At 39.0% G+C, this 23,781-nt stretch overlaps 1 protein-coding gene across 1 annotated transcript in view; it reads left to right on the top strand.

Annotated features, from left to right (window-relative positions):
• LOC144454359 (putative E3 ubiquitin-protein ligase TRIML1) overlaps nt 1-23,186 on the top strand; it is a 45,678-nt gene extending 22,492 nt beyond the window's left edge. Inside the window, exons 2-8 of the mRNA XM_078146149.1 lie at nt 19,466-19,584; nt 19,661-19,860; nt 20,536-20,631; nt 21,217-21,447; nt 21,775-21,818; nt 22,015-22,119; nt 22,898-23,186. Of these exons, the coding sequence (XP_078002275.1) occupies nt 19,466-19,584; nt 19,661-19,860; nt 20,536-20,631; nt 21,217-21,447; nt 21,775-21,818; nt 22,015-22,119; nt 22,898-23,186 (1,084 nt within the window). The remainder of the gene's footprint in view (nt 1-19,465; nt 19,585-19,660; nt 19,861-20,535; nt 20,632-21,216; nt 21,448-21,774; nt 21,819-22,014; nt 22,120-22,897) is intronic.
• The last annotated feature ends 595 nt before the right edge of the window (nt 23,187-23,781 follow it).

Here is a 23,781-nt window from a genome sequence, read left to right as displayed (position 1 = left end):
CCTGTCCTTGCATTGCAACATTTTAAAGTTTCTAAAGCCAAGTGGGGAACACTCACACCAGATCAGGGTCTTAGGGAATGAGAAGGGGAAAGGATTTGTTTGTGGGGAAGGAAGGATTCGAGGCTCCGCAGTCTGCCTGTCTGGAACAGCTTTTGAAACTCTGCCCTTGTGATCTGTTTTTAAGAAGCTGGTTTTCCACATACTATGCTGTGGTCCTCTGGGCAGGGTGGTAACTGTACATTCAGCTTGTTCTGCCATTCCTCCCAGAAAGCCCTGTGTTTTGAAACCGCAGAGAGTCTCCTGAGGACATGCATGTTATGCTTGCAGCTGCTAGTGGAGAGGGAGAGCTGTGTATGTGCATGTATGCTCACGTATCAGTGTTTGTGCAAGGGCTTGAGCACACTGCCACTGTTCCTGCTTTTGCTCCTTCTGTCTTTTTAGGCCTGGGAGAGATGTCCTAGATTACAGGGGTGGGGAACCTGCGGCCTGGTGGCCACATGTGGCCCTCTAGGTCCTCAAGTTTGGTCCTTTGACCGATTCAAAATCAAGATACAAAAGACATTTATAAAAGCGTCAGCACTTCTATGTAGCAACAACATCCAGGAGGAAACAGTAGAAAGGGAAATTACATTCACAATGCAACAGCCTCAGAAAACTCCATATGAAAAGAGCTATGCATAGGAACATGGATAAATGAGTACATTGTTGGTAAAGTTGTAAATCAGTACAAGTGTTCTGGAATTATGCAAATAAAACAATAAAAATCTCCTATTCCTTGACCCAGAAAATCCACTACAAAGTTTATACCCAAGGTAGTCATTGGTAAGAAATTCTCTCTATATAGCCAGATATTTAGAGTAGCACTTTATCGTGGTAGCAAAGAAACAGAAACACAGTAAATTCCCATCAATTTGGTTATGGATAAACAATTTGTGGCCTATTAATGTAATGAAAGATTACTATAATATAAAAACATACATCATCATTCTAGCCTCATAATAAAGCACTCCCACTCCCATACATTATGACCAGGCCAAACTGGCCTTCTATCTCTTCTCTCTCACTGCTCCTCACAGCTGGCATCCTATCTCATCTCCCTGCCTTTGCACTGGCTGTCCCCCATGTCTGGTATGTATTCCTCCTTCCCTCCACCCCACAAAGTGAATCCCTCCTTTTCCTCAAGACACAGATCAAACCCTAAGTTTGTGCAGGAGACCTTTCCTGATCTTCACCACAGCTTGTGCCCTGGCTCTCCTCCTACCCAACTACCAACTATCTTGCGTCAAATTACCTTGTATTTATTGGCAATTATTCTCTAAGGGAAACAGTTCCCTCCCCGCCCCAGTTGATGTCAGTCACAGAAGGCCCAGCGTGTCAGCACAAACTATCAAGCAGCTGTTAATGAATTTTCTCACAACCTCACAATGGGAAAATCAGTTCCTAAATTACCTTGACAAGATTTAAGGAGCTTCGCTATTGGATGACAAGTGACACTGAACAGGAAATGTTTAATAACTATTTAAGACAATCAGTCATTCCCCTTGGGCCTATAAATGGGGAAAAAAGATTCAGAAGTTAAGGAATGGAGGCTCATTGGTACTTGGTGGGGCAGACTTTTTAAAGGAAGAAGAGGGGACTTTCCTTTCTCACTCAAGATCGGCCATGACAATGGAGCTGTTGGACCAGTCAGAAAGAGTACACCTAGGCAGAAGAAGAAACTCAAACCAATCGTAGAAACAGATACAGAGGAAGTCACCTGGGGCCTGGGTGTGAGAGTGGACAGGGGATAGGGGGCAGCCCCTGGAAGCCCTGCTGAGCAGCACACCCAGCAGCGATGTTACACCCGAGTGAAGCTATGTGAAGACACTCCAAAGAGAGAAAGGACTTCTGGAGCCTGTAGTATCTAGAATTGTGTGACATATGATTGCGTTATGAGAATTAATGAACAGAAAAGTTATTAAATGTTTACTATATACAAAGTGCTTTACCAAATGCTGAGGATAAATATTCTTAAAGTTACATTCTTTTTTTTTAAATTTAATATAACAAGATTTTACTTAATGTTTCTGTGATGGTCATGGTTGACAGTACATATTGGTAAAGTGACAAGAGTTTATTTTTTAAATTTTATTGACATCTTTTGTACTTTACATGATAGTAACAAAGATCCATAGTCAGCAAAATCAACCACGATAGTGACCAATTCTGTTTAGAATATACATCACTGGTTATATGTAGTTTTTTACTCCCAACTCATTGCTAACAAGAGGGAAGCCTATTTCATCATCTGTTTTCTAGAACCAATATCAATTTTGATCTTACTTTAATTACCTTTTAGTTTGTTTTTATTTAAGTAATTTAGCCACTCATTACACTGCTCTCTTCTGATTTCTTCATTCTATTTTAGTTCATACAAGTCTTCCCATTTTTTTTGTAATTCCTCACATGTCATTCTTTTCAGAACAATAATATTCCATTATTTTCACAAACTATAATTTGTTCAGGCAATGATCAATCATTGAATGGCATCTATTACAAGTCCAGTTCTGTCTCTGTCATTAGCACTTAGCACTTAGATAACAAAACTCCATCTTTTCTTCTAAACAATTGATTCTCTTTTAAATATCTTCTTTTTTATTTTTACTTTCAGTTCCAAATTCTTTTCCTCCCTTCCTACAGGCCTTCTCTCACTCATTAAGAAGGCAAAAAAAAATATGATTCTCATTCTATCTATAAAGTCAGGCAAAACATATGTCCAAATTGGCCATATTCCCTCCTCCCCCAATAAATAAATGAGGCAAGAAAAATAAAAGGAAAAACATGATCCAATTTGTACTCTGAATCCATCAGTTCTCTATCTGAAGGAGGATAGCATTTTAATCAGCAGTTTTTTGGAGCTGTGGTAGAGCATTGTATGAATCAGATTACTAAGTCTTTACCAATTGATTATCTTTACAATAATGATGTTACTGTGTACAAGGGTCTTCTGGTTCTACTCTTTTCACATTGCATCAGTTCACATAAGTCTTCCCAGGATTTCTGACATCTGTCTTGTCATTTCTTACAGCATAAAGGTATTCCATCACGATCATATATCATAACCTGTTCAGCCTTTTCCAAATTAAAGAGTATGCCCTCAGTTTCCAATTTTTTTTTTTACCACCACACACACAAAAGGCTGCTATAAATATTTGTGTACCTATCTGTCCTTTTTCCTTTTCCTTTGATTTCTTTGGGATCCAGATCCAGTAGTAGTATTGCTAGATCAAAGAGATGCAGAGTTTTATAGACATTTAGTTCCAAATTGTTCTCCAAAATAGTTGGACAAGTTCACAACTCCACCGACAGTGCATTAGTGTGCCTATTTTCCATATCCCACTCATCATTTATCATTTCCTTTTCTGTCTTCTTAGTCAATCTGGTAAGTGTAAGGTGGTACCTCATAGTTGTTTTAATTTGCATTTCTCTAATTATTAGTGACTTATAGTATTTTATATGACTGTTGATAGCTTTGATTTCAGTTTATGAAAACTGCCTGCTCATATCATTGACCATTTAGCAATTTGGGGAATGTTCTTTTATATATATATATCTACACACACACATATATATATATAATATATATATAATATATATATATATACATATACATATATATACACATACATATATATGTATGTATATATATATACATACATACATACATATATATAGATATATGTATGTATGTATAAATAAATTTGGCTCAGTTCCCTATATATTTGAGAAATTAAACCTGTATCAGAGAAACTTGCTGCAAAATTCTTCCCTCCCCAGTTTCCTGTTTTCTTTCTAATTTTGGCTTTATTGGTTTTATTTGTGCAAAAAAAACCTTTTTAATTTTATGTGATCAATTTTATCCATGTTACCGCTAATGATCATCTCTGTCTCTTGTTTGATTATAAAGTTTTCCCTTATCCACGAATTTGACAGTTAATTTTTCCCCATGCACCCCTAATTTGCTTATTGTATCACGCTTTATGTCATATCTACTCATTTTGACTTTCTCTTGGTATACAGTATGACATGCTGATCTGTGTCTAGTTTCTTCCAGGCTGCTTTCCAGTTTTCCCAGCAGATTTTGCTGAATACTAAGTTCTTGTCCCCAAAGCTTGGATCTCTGGGTTTATCAAACACTAGATTTCTGTGGACATTTACTTCTGTATATTGTGTACCTAATCTATTCCATTGATCCACCATTCTATTTCTTATCCAGATTCTTCTAATGATTACCACTTTGTAGTATAGTCTGAGATTTGATACTACTAAGCCACCTTACTTCACTTTTTAAAAAAAAAACTGATTCTCTTGATATTCTAGACTTTTTGTTCTTCCAGATGAACTTTGTTATTAATTTTTTTAGCTCTATAAAATAATTCTTTGGTAGTTTGATTAGCATGGCACTGAATAAGTAAATCAATTTAGGCAGAATTTTTGTTTTCATTATATTGGCTTGGGTTACCCATGAGCATTTAACATCTCTCCAGTTGTTTAGATCTGTATTTGTGTGAAAAATGTTTTGTAACTGTGTTCATATAGTTCTGTTGTGTGTGTTGGCAGACTCCTAATTATTTTATACTATCTGTAGGTATTGTAAATGGAATTTCGCTATCACTTCCTGCTGGTTTTTGTTTGCAATATATAGAAATGCTGATGATTTGTGTGAATTTATTTTATATCCTACAACTTTGCTAAAGTTGTCATTGTTTTGACTAGTTTTTTAGTTGATTCTCTAGGGATCTCTAAGAATACCATCATGCCATTGTCAAAGAGCGATGATTTTGTTTCTTCATTGTCTATTTTAATTCCTTCAATTAATTTTCCTTATCTCATTGCTACAGCTGACATTTCTAGCAGAATATTGAAAAATAATGGTGATAATGACTTTTTTGCTTCACTCCTGATCTCATTTATTCTATGCTTTCTAGTGTTTGTTTGTTTGTTTGAAATAGGAATGGGTATTGTATTTTGTTAACAGCTTTTTCTTCATCTATTGATATAATCATATTTTTTCCTTGTTTCTGATGTTGATATAGTCAACTATGTCAATAGTTCTGTTAATATTGAATCAGCCCTCCATTCCTGCTCTAAATCCCACCTGATTATAGTGTATTACCTTTTTAGTATATTGCTGCAATCTCCTTGCTGGTATCTTATTTAAAATTTTTGCATCAATATTCATTAGGGAAATTGGCCTATAACTTTCTTTCTCTGCTTTTGCTCTCCATGATTTAGGTATCAAAACCATATTTGTGTGATAGAAGGAATTTGTTACAACTCCTTTATTTTTTTCCAAAAGTTTGTGTAGTATTGGAATTAGTTCTTTAAATGTTTGGTAGAATTCACTTGTAAATCCATTTGTCATGAGGATTTTTTTCTTAGCACATGCATGGCTTGCTCAATTTCTTTTTCTAAAGATTATTTAAATATTCTATTTCCTCTTCTGTTAATCTGGGCAATTCGTTTTTTTCTAAATTATCTGCTGATTTCATTTAGATTGTCAATTTTATTGCCATATAATTGGGCAAAATAGATCCTAGTAATTGCTTTATGTTCGTTGTTTGTATATTCACCCTTTTCCTTTTTGATGCTGGTATTTTGATTTTCTTCTTTCTTTTTTCAAAAACAAATTAAATAATGGTTCATCTATTTTTTCCATAAAAGCACTTCCTAGTTTAATTGAATTCAATTTTTCTTACTTTCAATTTTATTGATCTTTCTTTTGATTTTCAGGATTTCCATTTTGGTGTTTAAGTAAAGATTTTTAATTTTTTCTTTTTAAAGTTATTTTTAGTTGCATACCCAATTTATTGATCGTTTCTCTCTCTCTTTTATTGATGCAACCATTTAGAAATATAAATTCTCTCTTAAGACCTTCTTTGGCTCCATCCTACACATTTTAGTATGTTATCTCATTGTTTCCATTATTTTTAGTGACATCATTGATTGTTTTTATGATTTATTTTTTACTTATTCCTTAAAGTTAGTTATTTAGTTTTCAATTAATTTTTAATGTATTCTTCCAAGGCCCTTTATTGAATGCAATTTTTATTGCACTATGATTTGAAAAGTATGAACTTAATATTTCTGCTTTTCTACATTTGTTTATGAGGGTTTTCCTCCAAAAATGATCATTTTTTTGGTGAGGGTACAATGCACAGTTGACAAAAAGGTATATTCTTTTCAATTCCTATTCAACTTTCTCCAGAGATCTATTACATCTGTTTTTTCTAAAATTCTACTCATTTCCTTATCTTCTTTCTTATTTATTTCATGATTAGATGTATGTAATTCTGAAAGGGATAAATTAAGATCCCTCACTGGTATAATTTTACTGTCTATTTTCTCCTGTGATTCCTTTAATGTTTACTTAAATAATTTGGATGCTTTGCCATTTGGTAGATATGTTTAATATTGATATTCTTCATTGTCTATGGCACTGTTAGCAAGATCTTGTTTTCCTGATTGTCTCTTTGTCTGAGATCACGATTTCTACTCCTGTATTTTTTACTTCAGTTGAAGCAGAATAGATTCTCCTCCAGCCTCTTATTTTAACTCTGTGGGTGTTCTGCTTTAGGTGTGTTTCTTGTAAATGAAATCTGGTTTCTAATCCATTCTCCTCTCCATTGTATTATGTGGTTGAGTTCATCCCATTCACAGTCACAGTTATGATTACTAACTCTGTAAATCCCTTTATCCTATTTTCTTTGGTTTATCCTTCTCTCTCTCACTCTCTCACACACCCACCCACACCCACACACACACACACACACACTGTCTGTCTCTTTGTCTCTCTCTCTCTCTCTCTCTCTCTCTCTCTCTCTCTCTCTCTCTCTTTCTCTCTCTCTCTCTTTCTTTCTCCTGTCCTTCTTCAAAAGTGTGTTTGGCTTTTGACCACCACCTCCCTTAATCCACCCTCCCTCTTATTAGTAATCTTCTCCCTTCTTTTGTTCCCTTCCCCTCCTACTTCCCCATTGGATAAGATAGATTTCTATGCCCAACTGAGTGTAAATATATATTCTTTCCTCTTTGAACCAGTTCAGATGAAAATGAAGTTCAAGTATTATCTCCCCTCTTTGTTTACCCCTCCACTGTAAAAGTTCTTTCTTGCATACCTTTTTTTTAATGTTAAATGATTTTCCCCTTCCTTCCCCTTTCCCTTTGACCAAGCACTTTGCCCTTTCTCAGCCTTCCGTTTTTTTTTTTTTTGAGATTGCCTCAGTATAATAGACTGACACCTAGGCACTCTGTCTAAGTAGACTCATTCTAACTGCCTTAATGATGATAACATTTTTTTTGGGGGGGGTAAGATTTATTATCTTCCCATTTGGGAATGTAAACAGTTTAACTTTCTTAAGTTTCTCATGTTTACCTTTTTATGCGTCTTTTGAGTCTTGGGTTTCAGTGTCAATTTTTCTATTCAGCTCTGGTGTTTTCATCAAGAATGCCTAGAAGTACTCTACTTCATTAAATATCTATTTTCCCCCTTGTAGGATTATATTCAGGTTATTGATGGGCAGGTTATTCTTGATTGTAATCATGGCTCCTTTGCCTTCTAGAATATCATATACCAAGCTCTCCACTGTTTTATTAGTAGCTTCTAAATAGTCTGTGATCCTTAATGTGGCTTTGTGGTGTTTGAATTATTCCTTTTTGGCTATTTGCAGTATTTTCTCCTTGGCCTAGGTGCTCTTTAGTTTTGCTATGCTATTCCTGGGAGTTTTCATTTGGGGATCTCTTTTAGGAAATGATTAGCGTATTTTTCAATTTCTATTTTGCTTTCTGGTTCTAAAATATCTGGGTAGTTTTCCTTTATTTCCTTGTGTATAGGATGTATTCAGGGGAGACTCATACCTGTGGTGTGTGGGATACTGAGCCCTTTTCAGGGCTGCTTTCCACCTTTGGTGTCCACTTGACTCACCCAACTGTCACCTGTGGTTCCCACAAGTGTAGCATGCACACTGGACATACCCCAGTAAACCATTTCAGCAGACAGGCTAAACCAGACTGAGGAGAATTGAGGGGTTTCAAACACTTCAGTGAGTTAGGGGGGTGTCTATCCCAAGCATGTAAAGACTTCCTCTGGCAGAATGGGTGGATGAGAGTAATTTGTTTCCATGGCCACGAAGGCAGCTAAAGCAGGTTCTGTGGAGTGTTTAAAGCCTAGTTAGCCATTGAAGACATCAAGGTCATCCATTGCACCACAGCAATCACCAATTGTCTTGACTTTGTCTTGCTACTGGACTTTGATGATTATGGAAGAGAGACTGAAGCTAACAACTTGGCCTAACTCTGACTCACTTAAATCCAATTCGTGCTTGATTCAAAAGACATGACCCATACCATTCTACCTTATTTTACCTACCTCAAAGTCCTGTGGTACAAGTGATGAAGCAGCAGGTATAGATACACTGGGAGCCATACTTACAACCCTGCACACAGGCAGCACAGACCATAGGGTCATCTTTTCACTGGACTGAAGCAGCAGTGGGATTCATAGCAATCATCAACTCTCAGTAAGATGCAGGATATCCTGTTAATTAACTGTTAGTCAATAAACATTTATTAAACTCCTACTATGTGTCAGGAAGTATGCTAAGCACTGAGGATACAAAGAAAGACAAAAGACAGTACCTGCTCTTAAGTAGCTTACACTCTAATAGGAAAGATAATGTATAAACATCTGTGCACAAACAAGCTATGCACAGGATCAATTGAAGATAATCAATGGAAGTGTTGAAAGGAAAATTCTTCATTTGGGCTTTCAAGCTGATTAACAGGGGCAGCTAGGTGGCACAGTGGACAGAGCACCAGCCCTAGAGTCAGGATGACCTGAGTTCAAATCTAGCCTCAGATACATAACATCCACTAGTTGTGTGACTCTGGACAAGTTGCTTAACCTCAATTGCCTCACCAAAAAAAACCCCCAAAACTGATTAACAAGACAAAACTAAGAACAATGAGAACTAAAAGGATTTTGTTATAAGCACTTCAAGGTAGACACTTGCTGAGGGGCTGATCACTGAAGATCTGCAATGACTTCAAGGTGGGGACAGCTTTTATGGGTGACTAAGACAATTCGGATAGCACCACCTCAGCAGAAGAGGTTGGGTCCTTGCACCTTAGTTCCTCCCCAAGGTAGCAAGAACATGACAGTTTGCAGATAGGGGTGCATGACAAAGAGCAGGTAATACAAAAAGCTGTATGCTTAGCGCCTCCTTCCCCACCAGAGGCTTCCCCAACTGATTGATAAGCAGGGCTGGGAACAATAGGATACCGAGGCACCATAACTTTCAACAGAGGGAAAGTAATAGCATTAGGGAAGAAAAGGAAAAACTTCTTTTTAGAAGCTGGAATTTTAGCTGAACCTCAGAAGCCTCCCCTTTCTCCCTCCAATCATCCCCTATCCCGTTAAAGAAGATACCCCAGGGAAACTTGAAAACCCCTAATCAGGGAAGCTGAGTAACTCTTGCAGAATGAGACTAGCCACAATGATCTTAACTCCCTTTCCCAACAGAAAGTTTGAGTACCAACTCATGCTCAGTTCCCTGTGAATCTTCCCCCTATCTCCTTCCCGACTCTGCTACTAGCCTGAATTGAAACCAGTATGCAGGTCCAAGCTCTTTCTTCCTTTCTCTCAACACCGGGTTCTGCTAGACCTAGGTAAGATTCTGTAAAAACCCGTCAGAATTTACTGCTCTGGGGAGTATCCTTCTTTGGAGGTTTGGTTAGGGAGCTTGATTCCACCTAGTCCCCAGCCAGTAGAACTGACCTGTTCCCAACATCTTTCCTGCTGCCTTGCATATTTTAAGTATATTCCTTCAATAAAACTAACTTGCTTTATTATCTTGTTGTAAATTTCATGTTTCCTGTAGGAGACTTTGGTATTCTGAACATTCCTAAGACTGTATTAAAACACTCCTTGAGAAAGGAATGTCAACATGGACATTATATGTATGTGTATAACTGCCCACATATAAAATGTACGTATACATATATACTCTCCTAAATATGAAATTTCTATATACATATAGATTTATATATACTCCTACATATAATTCATGTATATATGCATGTATATATATATATATACATATATATACATATACACATATATATGTATATACTTCTTTCTTAAGGAGTGTCTTAATATAGTCTTAGGAAGGTTCAGAATGCCATTCTCTTACAAGCAAATTATCTATGTATCTCTCTATTACTGTATATGCATATTTGTGTGTGTGTGTATGTGTGTATACACACTTGAGAAAGTATATAAATAAATGTGTAGATATTAATATATTTTCAAAAATTTATCCAGCCAAATCTACAATTAGACAACTATCATTTACAAGCTAAGTTTACTTAGCTTACTAAGTACCTATGTATTTACTAAGTACCTATGTGCTAGGTATTGTGCTAAGTCCTCAGGATACAAAGGAAAGAAAAAAGACAGTATCTGTTCTCAAGTAACTGACAGTCTAATTGAAGAGACCACATGAAAATAACTATGTACAACAAGCTTTGTGAAGGACTTTTAAGAAGGCATTTCAAAGGGAAGCACCCTAATCTTGGGCAGTACCCCACCCAACTAGAAGACCTTATTTCTGTTTAGAATCTAATCTAGGTGAATTCCTGTTCCAAAGCAAAAAGTCCATGTCCTTGTACCCCTCCATTAGAATTTAGGGTGACCCAGCTCATGAAGGAGAAAACCAATCAGAGTGGTCTAGGTAGAGATGGATTTCTCCTTCCAGATTTCTGGAGGTGGCTGAGTCTCATGACAAAGCCACATTCTCAGCAGGAGGAGCTGAAGAGTTTTTAGCTACCTCCTCATTAATTGTTCACCAATCATGATCAATTTTTACCTGTCAGGGGCACCCCTTTTTCAAAGGTGTTTAAAACATTCAGTGTCTTCATGGTTTTGTCTTTGGTTACCAAAACCACTGACTGTCTATTGATTATTAGCTAGCCTAATTAATAAATTATTATTAGTTACCCAGAAACTCTGCATCTTGGGTTTTTCTTCATCTCCATGTAACTAACGAGGTTATAGGAGGAAGGAAGGAATAAAAGACTATTTAAGCATTTACTATGAGTAAAATACTGTGGTAAGCCCAGGGGATAGAGATTCAAACAAATAAAAACAAATAATATCTGCCCCGAAGAATCTTACATTCTAATGGAGGAAGATAACACAGAAAAAGCAGCTGAAAAAAATGAAGAGATGGGGTTGGAAATCTGGGAGGCAAAAACAGGGCCAGGAGATGAAAGAGGGCCTTTCTGGGCTCCCCCCCAAATGGAGCTCACCAATGGGAGAAGGGGGCAGACCTTGTGAGGGGATTTTGAGAAGTTCCCAAGGACGTTTGGATGTTCTAGGGTTGTTGTTGTTTGTCCTTCATTCTCAAAGACATCAGGAAGATGATGCCAAGACTAGCAAGTGAATTGGATTTTAGCGAGCGAGGGCTGTGCAAGGTCACCAGCATCACTTTCTCCTCTGGAGCCATCTGGGTCCAATGGCAAGATATAGATCAGGATGACTGGGGATGGACCCAGATGTTCTAGGGTGAGCAGTCACTGAAGGAAGTTCCAGTATAAAAGAATAGTATAGTATGGACGTCTAGGGGCCAGAACCTGGCCTGGGAGGATTAGAAGGAAATGTGAATAAAGGGATGAGGGAAACTCCAAGATGTTCACACAGAAATTATATGTATCCTGTCCAGAGATGCATTTCACAGGATGACAGGGCAGTCCCTTATATGTGAACATGGGGCGATGGGAATTTGTGCCCTTCCTTCCTATTCAGTTGTCTACTCCCAGTCCTGGCTGTCCTGATAAGCCCTTTTTCCTTGAGTGGTACTTGTCTACCAACCTCCTGGAGACAGAAAGTGGCAGGAACATATTTTCACTCATTCTCTTTGTACCTCTTCTGCCAATGAATCTCCTGACCTACAAATAAAAGCCACATTGAGATCAATACAAGATCAGCTGCGGGCCATTAGCTGCAAAGGTAACTCACTGTTGGACTGACCTACCTAACTTAAACTGCCCTTTTCCCCTTCATAAAACACTCAGATTACCTCTCTTGGAGTCATAGCCATTCTTTGCCCTCCTTTCTCATGGTTGGTCCCATGAGAGGGCCCAACCACGCTTCATATTCCACAATGGCCATCTTCTTACCATCCACTCTACCTGCCACTGCACCGTCTAGAATACAAAACCTATTACCATCTGGTGTGACACTAACCTCCCTAGAGAAATGGAGCAAAGGATGAGCTATTGGGGGAGGAGTAGAGAGAGGAAAAGGAGGGGATTACAGAGGATGTGAGTTGAAAAGCAGAGAAGTATCTCTCAGCAAACAAGAAGCCTAAATTTGGGAATGAAATATGATATGAGGGCCTTTGGAGACGAGGTGGGGTGGGGTACTGTGGGAGGCAGGAGGAGAGAAGATAGATTCACAGTAGCTGCCAGGATGAGTGGGAGAGAGAATCAGTTACGAGGCAGTGAAGGATGACCAGCTGCCTGGAGTTAAGATTAGATAACATCAATGAGTAGTAGACCCATTCAGAGCAGGGTTTCCTAACTTAAATGCTTTTCTTAATGAGGAGAAGTAGGACTGCCTGAAAAGCTCTCTGCTAGGTATTGAGTGGACCAGCTGACACCTGAGAGAGGGCCCTTCTAATTCTTTGTTTATATGCTTTGAGTACTCGGAAAAGCCCTAACCCAAGGACAGACTCAGCTGAGGCAACCACTTTGCTGGCCCCTGCTAGTATAATAAAGAGAATGTAAAATACAGGCAGTTTCAGAACAAACGACAGGGTCTGGAGGTGGTATTTGGGGGCCTAGGAATCCAGAAAATTCACACTTTGTTCAGAATCTAGACAATTTAGGCCTTGCCCTGGGAGGGGCTATGAGACCATTACTACCACTTAAAAAGCCTATCCTGAAGTCAGGGTCAGGTATTCTTGCATCTGGAAGCTGAAATGCAGAGACACTGAGCTCCTGAGGGAAATATCCTGATTGAAACCCTCAAGGTAAATGTTCCTCTTGGGAATGTCATTTTCACTTTCTGAATTTCAAGTTGAATAGTTAGCCAGAGGGCAAAGGGGAAAAGGTAGGGTTACAATGAAATGATGCCTAATACTTCATTCCAAGTAGAGGGACTGCATTTCCCACACTTCTAATTGATTTCCCTTTATGGAGGCTGTGCTGAGGATAAACCAAGCTGGCTAAGAAGATATCCCAGCTTTGAGTCTAGGTATTTTCAGATATTTGGGATAGGATGAGGTTCCAGTTTCCTCTCTAGCTTCCAAAAATTTTCTCCACAGAATATGACTGATGTGCTACACCTAAAGGGTATAGCATAAGGTCTTCCAGATCCAGAATGCATTTGCTTGGGGCCCACTGAGGAGGGTGAGAGGGACAGCAGAGGGGAAGGTATGTCTTATGGATCCAGCATCAACTCTTCCTTTTGGGAGATAAAATTCAGAGGGAATAGAGTTGCTGAAGGGGAACACCTTAACATCCTGGATAATGGCATTCATGGCAGAGTTCTCCTTTTACAAAATTCATACTAGAAAATGGAGACAGGAAGCTTGATGTAGCATATAAAGAGATTGTTTCAGGTTAGTAAGACTTTGGATTGTGTCAAATCCCACACACTTACAGGCTATGTAATCACTTAACCTACTAGTTATTTAACCTAACAATCAACAAATCGTTTTAAACTACCATCATCTCCATTCAAGTCTCTAAAACTCTAAGTGGTAGAGCAGTTGCCAATTTGGATTAGTAGGAGGAATTTCATCACTGGGATGAAATGCCTTATATATAGCAATGAAATAATAGGTCTGGTCCCCCTCAAAATTAAATAAATTTGGAAATGAAATTCTGGGCAAAAGCAACGAAGGAGAGGTCAGAATTTCTAGTTCCTAGACGTCTTGGTGACCTTTTCCAGGCTCTGTTTATAATATTTCCTTTATGAACCTCTCCTTCTATGATTAGTCACACCAAGGAATGGAATCCTAACCAGTTTAGGGCAATTTCCCTAAAATGACAATTTGAGCTCAAATTTTGGGCTCTATGCCTATGACATCCTTTATTTTTTTAAAAAAGCAAGTTAAATCTTCATACTTCTCTGTTTAATTTATTTTACTCCATGAAATACTAGCCATCTGGGGAATAAAAATAAAGAATAGAGCTTAACCTCAAGGAATTTCCAAGTAGGAGATACCAGGTAGAGTAAGGTATGTGGCTCAATTTTTACGGTATAAGTCAGGAGATAACTAAGTAGATTAGAGAGGTCTAACTTTCAGGATATGTTAGAGGAGAAAATTTATTTCATCTTAGAAAATTCAAATAAGAATTCATGGAGAAATTCATCCCTGAGCTGTAGCTTAAAGGAAGGAAGGATTTCATTAGGCTGAGATGTTGGGGGAAATGTGTTCCCACCATGAGAGAGTATCTTTGAAAATGAAGAGATTCAAGAGGGCAGGATAAAATAAGGGAATGTCCTGTTTTACTGGAGAACGGAGTTTGTGAAGAGGGGCAGGGTGAAATTAGAATTATGTTTGAAGTAGGCTGTTGAATAAGTGCGTGGATTCCAGACTGAAGTACTTGGATTATTTCTTTTTAGGTAGCCAATGGAAAAACTGCAAGTTTTGGTACTGGGGCTCAATGTGATCAGGCCTGTGTGTTAGAATGCCTTTGGCAATGATGGGAAGAATGAATTAATTGGTAAAAAGACAGAACTAAGACACTGAAACCAGCTAGGAAGCTGTATTTATAATCTAACTAGAAGCTAATGAGGGGTAGCTAGGTAGCATAGTAGATAGAGCTCCAGGCCTGGAGTCAGGAAGATTTGAGTTAAAATCTGGCCTTAGATATTTATTAGCTGTGTGACTCTAGGCAAGTCACTCAACCTTGCTTGCCTCAGTTTCCTCAACTGTAAAATGAGCTGGAGAAGGAAATGGCAAACCAATTCCACTGTCTTTGCCAAGAAAACCCCAAATGATGACATGTGACTGAAACAACTAAAAAACAACAAAGGAAGCTAATGAGTAACCTTCCCAGTTGAAAGAAGGTGGTGAATACAAACGATACAGGAGAGGAAGAAATGACAAACTTAATAGCTTCTTAGATATGGGGGTTAAATAGAGAAAAGTGTATCAAGGTTTCAGACCTGGATAACTAGGCATGGGGCTATCAACAGAAAGTTAAGATGAGGGGTAAGTTTTAGAGGCTGAAGATACATTATCTTTTAGACATTTTGAGTTTTGGGGGATGTAAGGGCCTCAAAGTAAATATATCCCTGAGGAAGTTGGAATTTTCAGACAAGCAAGGACATGGATGCTATTAGCAAGTTTGTGAATATAATGTGAGAAGAAAAAGGCAGATCTTCTGGACATGACAGACTTTTATTATTTAATTTTTTTAAATTTAAATTTTTCGTGTAAAAATTTTTTTTTAAATTTTGAGCCCCAAATTCTCTGCCTCCCTCCTTTCTCTACCCCTATGTTGAGAAGGTAAGCAATTTGATATAGGTTATACATACAAAATCATGTAAAACATATTTCCGTATTGGTCATGTTGTGAAAGAAAATGCAGACCAAAATAAACCCCCAAGAAAAATAAAATTTAAAAAAAATGTACTTTGACTGCATTCAGACTCTATCAGTTTTTTCCCTGGAGATGGACAGCATTTTTCATTATAAGTTCTTCGGAACGGTCTTGGATCATTGTATTGCTAAGAACAGCAGTCATTCATAGTTAATCATCTTACAATAATCCTGTGACTCCATACAATTTTCTCCTGGTTTTGCTCATTTCACTTTGCATCAGTTCACTAAGTCTTTCCAGGTTTTTCTGAGAATATCCTGCTCATCATTTCTTATAGTACAATAGTATTTCATCACAATCAAATACCACAAATTGTTCAGCCATTTCCCAATTGATAGATATCCCTTTAATCTGTAATTTTTTTGCCACCACAAAAAAGAGCTGCTATAAATAATTTTGTATATTTTCTTTTCTTTTTTTTTTTATCTCTTTGAGATACAGACCTAGTAGTAGTATTTCTGGGTCAAAGGATATGCATGGTTTTATAGCCCTTTGGGCATAGATCCAAAATACTCTCTAGAATGATTGAATCAGTTTATAGCTCCACCAACAGTGCATTAGTGTCTCAATTTTAACACATCCCCTCCAACATTTATCATATCATCAGAGTTGTCTTAATTTGAATTTCTCTGTTCAACAGTGATTTGGAGTATTTTTTCATATGACAATAGACAGCTTTGATTACTTTGTCTGAAAAGTACCTTTACATATCTGTTGACCATCTATCAGTTGAGGAATGGCTCTTATTTTTTACAAATTTGACTTAGTTCTTTATATATTTGAGAAATGAGGCCTTTATCAGAGAAACTTGCTATAAAATTTTTTTCAAAGTTATGATTGTAAACTGTGTATTTCCCACCACCCTATTTTTCCCCATTTATCCTTCTCTCTCTCTACTTTTACCCTCTCCATCCTCAAAAGTGTTTTGCTTCTGACTACTGCCTCCCCCAATCTTTCCTCTCTTCTATTATCTCACCTTTTCCTTATCCCCTTCCCCTCCTACTTTCCTGTAAGGTAAGGGATTTCTATACCCAAGTGTATAATTCTCTCTTTGAGCCAATTTCTATGAAAGTAAGGTTTAAGCACTGCCCTCCTCTACCTCCTGCATTTCCCCATTTACTGTAAAATCTCTTTTATGCCTTTTTTATGTAAGATAATTTACCCCCTTCTACCTCCCTCTTTCCCCTTCTCCTAGGGCATTCCTCTTTCTCATCCCTTAATTTAATTTTATTGTTTTAGATATTCCATCACTTTCAATTCACACCCATGCCTAATATTTATGTACACTCCTTCTAACAGTCCTAAAAAAGTTCTTAGGAGTTACAAGCTTCATCTTTCCATGTAGGAATGTAAACATTTTAGTCTTGTTACATCTCTTATGATTCTTCTTTCCTGTTTACCATTTTATGCTTCTCTTGAGTTTTGTATTTGAAAGCCAAGTTTTCTATTCAGCTCTTTTTTTTTCCAATCACAAATGCTTGAAAGTTCTCTATTTCACTGAATATCCATTTTTCTCCTGAAGAATTATACTCAGTTTTGCTGGATAGGTGATTCTTGATTGTAATCCTAGCTCCTTTGCCCTCCAGAATATCATTTCAAGCCCTCCAATTCTTTAATATAAAAGTTACTAATCTTGTGTTATTCTGTCTGTGACTCCACAATATTTGAATTATTTCTTGCTGGCTGCTAGCGGTATTTCCTCCTTGACATGAGAGCTCTGGAATTTTGCTATAATATTCCTGGGGGTTTTCGTTTTGTGATCTCTTTCAGGAGATGATTAGTGGATTCTTCAATCTCTATTTTCCCCTCTGGTTCTAGAATATCAGGGCAGTTTTCCTTGATAATTTCTTGCATGATGATATTTAGGCTTTTTTTTTCATGGCTTTCAGGTTATCTAATAATTCTTAAATGATGTTTTCTGGATTTTTTTTCCAGGTCAGTTGTTTTTAGAATAAGATATTTGACATTTTCTTCTGTTTTTAAATTCTTTTGATTTTGTTTTAATGTTTCATGGAGTCATTAGCTTCCACTTGCCCAATTCTAATTTCTAAGAAATTATTTTCTTCAGCGAACTTCTGTATCTCCTCATCCATTTGACCAATTCTGCTTTTTAAAGAGTTCTTCTCTTCAGTGAATTTTTTAGCCTGTTTTACCATTTGACCTGTTCTGTTTTTTAAGATGTTATTTTCTTCAGTGTGTGTGTGTGTGTGTGTGTGTGTGTGTGTGTGTGTGTGCGCGCGTGTGCATGCATGTATGAGCCTTCTTTGTCAAACTGTTGATTGTATTTTCATGATTTTTTTGTATCATTCTCAATTTTTCCCAATTTCCCCCCAACCTCTGTCATTTGATTTTTAAAATCCTTTTGGAGCTTTTCCAGGAATTTATGGGGACCCTGAAACCAATTCACATTTGTCTGTGAAGCAGATGATGTAGAAGTTTTTGACTTTGTTATCTTCTGAGCTTGTGTTTTGATATTTCCTCTCCCCATAGTGACTTTCTGTGGTCAGATTTTTTTGTTGTCTTCTTATTTTTTCCAGCTATGTCTTAACTTTTAACTTTATGTTACATTTGTACTCTGCTCCCAGGGTGGAGGGGGTACTGTCCCAAGCCTCAGATTTTGGGGCAGCTGTTTTCAGAGCTAGTTCTGGGGGTCTGTTAGTTTTTAGTTCTTCCAAGGTGGTATGATCTAAGGAGTCGTGTATTGACTACTCTCCTGGCCCATGCTCTGGTCTGTGAGCAGCCACAAGCATTTTTTTCTGCCGTGGAACTGTGACCAGGGTCCCACTCTCCTGCGACAGCAAGCTCTGTTACGCTAGTGCTCTTCCTCTTGCTGGGACCATGACCCAGGACCACAACTCAAACTGTGTTTGGGCAATGCCACAGAATCCTGCACCCAATGCCAGCAAAGTGACCTCTGTAATCTCATTCTGACCCGTTTCAGATTGCCTTACCTTCTGTGGGCTGAGAGCTCTGGAAGCTGCTACTGCTGTTGATTCAGTTCCCCATGTCCCGTCCCCCCCACCAGGGCCTGCTGCTGGCTTGCCTGGTGTTTCCTGCACTGAACTGCACTCTACCCTCACCCTGGTGCAACAGACCATTATTGTCAACCATCTAAGTTAGCTTGGGCTGAAAAATTGTTTCATCCCATCCTTTGGTGGGTTCTGCTGCCCCAGAATTCATTTGAGGTGTCATTTAAAGTTATTTTGAGGAGAATTTGGGATAGCTTAGGCAAGTTCCTGCCTTTTCTTTGCCATCTTGGCTTCATTCCCCATCCTTCCCTTCATGGCAAGCTCTTAATGAATGTTGGTTGTATTGAATCCAATTATTGGGGACAGTTGTCTCTTGTCTTTGATGGGGGGGTGGGCAACAGCCATGAAATCCCCAGGCAAATTGGCCTGAGACCTAATAATCTTCAATGTCTGCAGCCATAAGCACCTCTTATGCACTCTGCATAGATATAGACTATTATGATAGACAAAATAAGCTCAATGAAATCAAGTTCTACCATAACATTTAAAAAGGATCATTGAAACTATGAGTTAGACAAATGAAAAGACTTAGTTTAGGGTATGTTGGATGGGAAAGAGGTAAACAATCAGGTCAGTGAAATGAAAGGTTGTCACGTCTAAGTCTAGTTATGGACCACAGTTTAAATGTCCATTTCATTTTCATCATGTAGCCCCTTTAGCTCACCTGAATGTGAGAAGACCAAGTAAGAGGTCAGGATGACTGATGCCAAACAGAAAGGCTGTGAAATAAATAAGCCTTCTTGCCCCAGGCCTTGACTATCACCATTCCTATCCTCTCTCCTCAGGAAAATGGAACCTAAGGAGGTACTTAACAAAATCCAGGAGGAGCTTATCTGCTCCATATGTAAGGATTATTTCAAAGATCCTATCACCATTGACTGTGTCCACAGTTTTTGCCAACATTGTCTCCTCTTGCCCTGAATGCCAAGAAGTCTCCCAGAACAGAGACTTTCAGGTCAACTTCTATCTGGGCAAACTAGCTGTCCTTGCCAAGCAGTTCGGACCCCAGCACCTACATAACCCTGAGGGACAAGACCACTGGGAGGGATGTGAGAAATCTAAGAACCTGGGCTCTAAGGAAGAACAGACTCCACTCTGTACATCTGAGATGTGTTCTGAAACAGAGGAACCTGGGACACACATGCTTTCTGGGTTAGAAGAGGTTGCTAAGACCTACAAGGTAAGTAGAGCACCTTACAGGAAATTTCTTAGGTGATATATGAGATAGTGAACCTCTCTGCTGAAAGAAGGTTAGGTCACAAGGGTTGAAGCATAGAATCTCAGAGTTACAAAAGATCTCATGAGCTATCTAAACTATGTCCAATAGGAAAACTTCCCAAAACTCCCCAACACCCATAAAACGGTCAGGCATCCAGTGTCTACTTGGAGGTATTCAGTGACTGAAGAATTACTCATCCCAAGGCAGCCCATTCTACTTGTGAAAGAGAAAAGAAAATCCTAGGAAGTGCAATAACCTTAAAAGTGGTCACCCAAAACTGGGCACAAATGTTTAGAAAGGGTCACCTTAGCGCCAAGTATAACAGGACTGTTAGCTATCTTGTTCGGAACAGAACCTCTCTATTGGGGAAGCCTAAATTCACTTAATAAAAATTGAGCTGACTTGTTTCCTTTCCCAGGTTGTTTTCAGGCTACCTTTTATCTTAATTTTACCTCATTTCCCTTCACACACATGCTCGTGCACACAGTGCACACACACACACAGACACACACACACACACACACAACTCACTTCACAAATACAGTAAGACCCAATTATCTAATTACCAATGATTATATTATAAAAAGTTTGGATTCAACCAATGTGCCTGCGACATTGTTGATGTTTCTTCTATAGGAGATGCTTCAGGAGTCCCTAAGTCACTTACAGGAGGAACTATTAGAAGTTTGGCAATTGATTTTTAAGGAAAAGCAGAAAAAAAAGAATTCTATGGTAAGTGTCTGGCTCTTCTTCCTGTAAGAGCAGTCCTGTAGCTAGCTGGCAGTCAGGGATAAGTCTAGTCAATTCTAACAAGGGTTACTTATTGAAAGGCCATCCACAGAACAAATCTCCTGAAATTAGGCCCATAAAACAATCTGTAACACCCTTGGGAATTAACTGCAAATGTTGATGTTTCGGAGACATGGTAAGATGTGTGGAGGTTAGGAAGAAAGAATCCCATATCAGATTGTGGTGACTGAGGGAAGACTTTCTGCTTAAGGGATATTTGTTTGTACCCCACCATCCTGAAAGAGAGAAAATTACTTTCCAAGAGAGATGGGAAAGCTTACTGTTGGAGATGGTGCTGGCAGGGGCCAAACAATTTGTTTGCAAATAATCCTGTGCATTAGACTGCTTTGAGAAGAGCAATTTTGTCTTGTTGAATTTTGAAAGGACTGTTGTGGAAATGAGGGGATATGTAGGATGTTTGGGTGGGGCAGGTTGAGGACTTAATAACCAGCTAGGGAAAAATAAGAGTTTATCAGGATCTGAGTTATCAGCCTGAATGTGTTTCTTTGATTTCTTGTATCCTTGAAGAAGAATATTAATGACTGGAAAGAGATAATCAGTTTTGAATACAAGACAATGCACCAATATTTGCATGAGGAAGAGCAAGTGCATCTAGAGGCCCTAGAAGGAGACAAAGTCCAGAGGTATCAAAATGTCAGAAACAACATCATCCAAATGACTGAACAGAGTGAAAAGATAATGGCAATGATCGCAGAGCTGAAGGAAAAGTGTCAGAAACCAGACTCGGAGCTGATGCAGGTGAGAACTGTGATGACCTCATCAGAGGAAGGAGGACGGGGCAAGGGGCTGAGAGGTTACATCTGTGTTGCAGACCTTGAACAGGTCTTGCTCAGCTCCCTAACCGGCTGTCACCCCCTAAAGGCAGATCCTGTCCCCTTAAACTGACAGTTTTCCTGTCTTGTGCTCAGGTTCTTCTAACACTCGTGATTCAGTAAAATTTCAGAATGGGGCAGGAGGCTGAGGAGAATCGGAATTCTGAGATTCCTTGGGAGACAGTGGCACAGACAGGAGGGTGGGGAAGTGATTTATGAGCCCCACTAACCTGTTCTCTTTTTCTTCCTCCAGGATGTGAAAGGCTCTTTGAGCAGGTGTTTCCATTTAGTCTCCAGGTGAGGAGTTTGTGGCAGGGAGGGGGGGCTCTGTGTCCTGAGGAAGAATAGTTAATATTGAAGGATCTCTGGGGAGCCTGATATTTGTGCCCATACCCATGAGGAGGCCTTGGTTCCCATGGGTGGCCCAGGCCTGTGTGGTACAGGGAAGTTACCTAACCAAGCCTGTCTTTCTCTCTCTTTTTTTTTTCTTCAGTAGCGTCTCATTACTGCTCCAGAGGTCCGAGTCTGCCACAGCCATCCCAGAGCTGTGGCAGTGCAGCATCACTGGCATGAGGGAAATGCTGCAGACATTTCCAAGGTAAGGTCCTTGAATAAGAATCCAGTCGGTATTCCTTTGGTCATAGGGTACCCCTTGAACCACTGCCTCATCTGAGATGAAGATGGAGGGGAAATCTGCGCTTTAGGTCATTGAAAGCTCCAGAAAGCTGGTTCCTAGGCTGGCCCTGCACTGACAGGACAAAGGAGCTCTGGGAGGGTAGGGGTGGGAGTGGAGTGCACTCTAGCCTGAAATGTGAACAGGCCCTGGAGCTCTTAGGTTTCCATTTCAGGGCAGCTGAGGAGTAAAAACGGCTGTGCAAATAGAACTCCTCTTGTTCTGTGGATTTCCCATTGCCTGGGAATCAGAACAACTGCTTAGTGTCAAACACAGGGCTTTCCTATTGCTTTTTTATTTTATTTTAATTAATTAATTAATTTAGTGAGGCAATTGGGGTTAAATGGCTTGTCAAAGGTCACACAGCTAGTAAGTGTCGAGCAGTCTGAGACTGGATTTGAACTCAGGTTCTCTTGCTGCAGAAGTGGTCCATCTATTTACTGTGCCACCTAGCTACACCTTCCTATTGCTTTCACCTTTTCTGCAGTGGACCTCACCCTGGATGCTGAAACAGCCAATCCCTATCTCATCATCTCTGAGGATCTGAAGAGGGTGACCAATGGAGGTACCTTGCAGAATATGCCAACAGTCCTGAGACATTCTTTTCAGTGCAGTAATGGCTGTGCAGGCCTTCAGTTTGGGCAAATACTACTGGGAAGTGAATGTGGCAAGGACAGTCTGAGTGGGCTATGGGTGTCTGTAGAGAATCCCTGAACAGGAGGAATAACAGCCATAGCTCCCCTGAAGACATAATCCTGCTCAGCTGCCAGCAGGAAGCAAATGATTCTCACATTTTGACCTGCTTCCCATTTTCAAGTCAGCAAGCGAAGATGCCTGTGCACCAGGTAGGAGTGTTTTTGGACTGCGGTTCTCGAACGCTCCTGTTTTACGATGTTCTCAAAGGCACTATCATATTTTCTTCCTCTTCTCTATACTTTTCGGAGCCTCTCAGGCCCATTTTTTTTTGCTTAGCAACTCAGTACCAGGGATAAATGAGCAATCCATGACCATTGTCCTCTGAACACTGATGTGTGAGGGAGAAGCTACTGTCCGTGAGCCTCCTCTCATGAAGAAGCTCATAGAAGAATAGACACTATGAATACTGTTCAGAATGGTTTATACGAGAGGGGACAAACCTCTCCTAGAGCTGAGAGCTAGCTGCTCAGCCAATGAATATAGTTAATATTTTCACTCCGCAATCCAAACTTAAAGACAATAATTCCCCAATGGTTACTTTCCCTGGCCCCCAAAGGATGACATTTGTCTATTGGCTCAAAATTCTGGAGAATAAAATAATTCAATTATTTTAATTTTATTGAGAATGTAGTATGTGGAATAAATGTTTTAGGTTTATTTCAGTACATGTTTTATCTGTTCCCTCTTCAAATTTATAAATTACACGAAGACAGGAATTATAGAATAAACATCTTTTTATATCCCTGAGTGATTGACTCAATCAATGAGCAAGAATTTATTAGAGGGGGGCAGCTAAGTAGTACAGTAGAGAGGGTACCAGTCCTGGAGTCAGGAGGACCTGAGTTCAAATCTGGCCTCAGACACATGATACTTACTAGCTGTGTGACCCTA

Source organism: Phascolarctos cinereus, unplaced genomic scaffold (genome assembly GCF_003287225.1).
Source record: "Phascolarctos cinereus isolate Bilbo 61053 unplaced genomic scaffold, phaCin_HiC Scaffold_726;HRSCAF=1367, whole genome shotgun sequence".
NCBI lineage: Eukaryota > Metazoa > Chordata > Mammalia > Diprotodontia > Phascolarctidae > Phascolarctos > Phascolarctos cinereus.
Note: the sequence above shows the minus strand (reverse complement) of the source record. Positions and strands in the feature narration are given on the sequence as shown.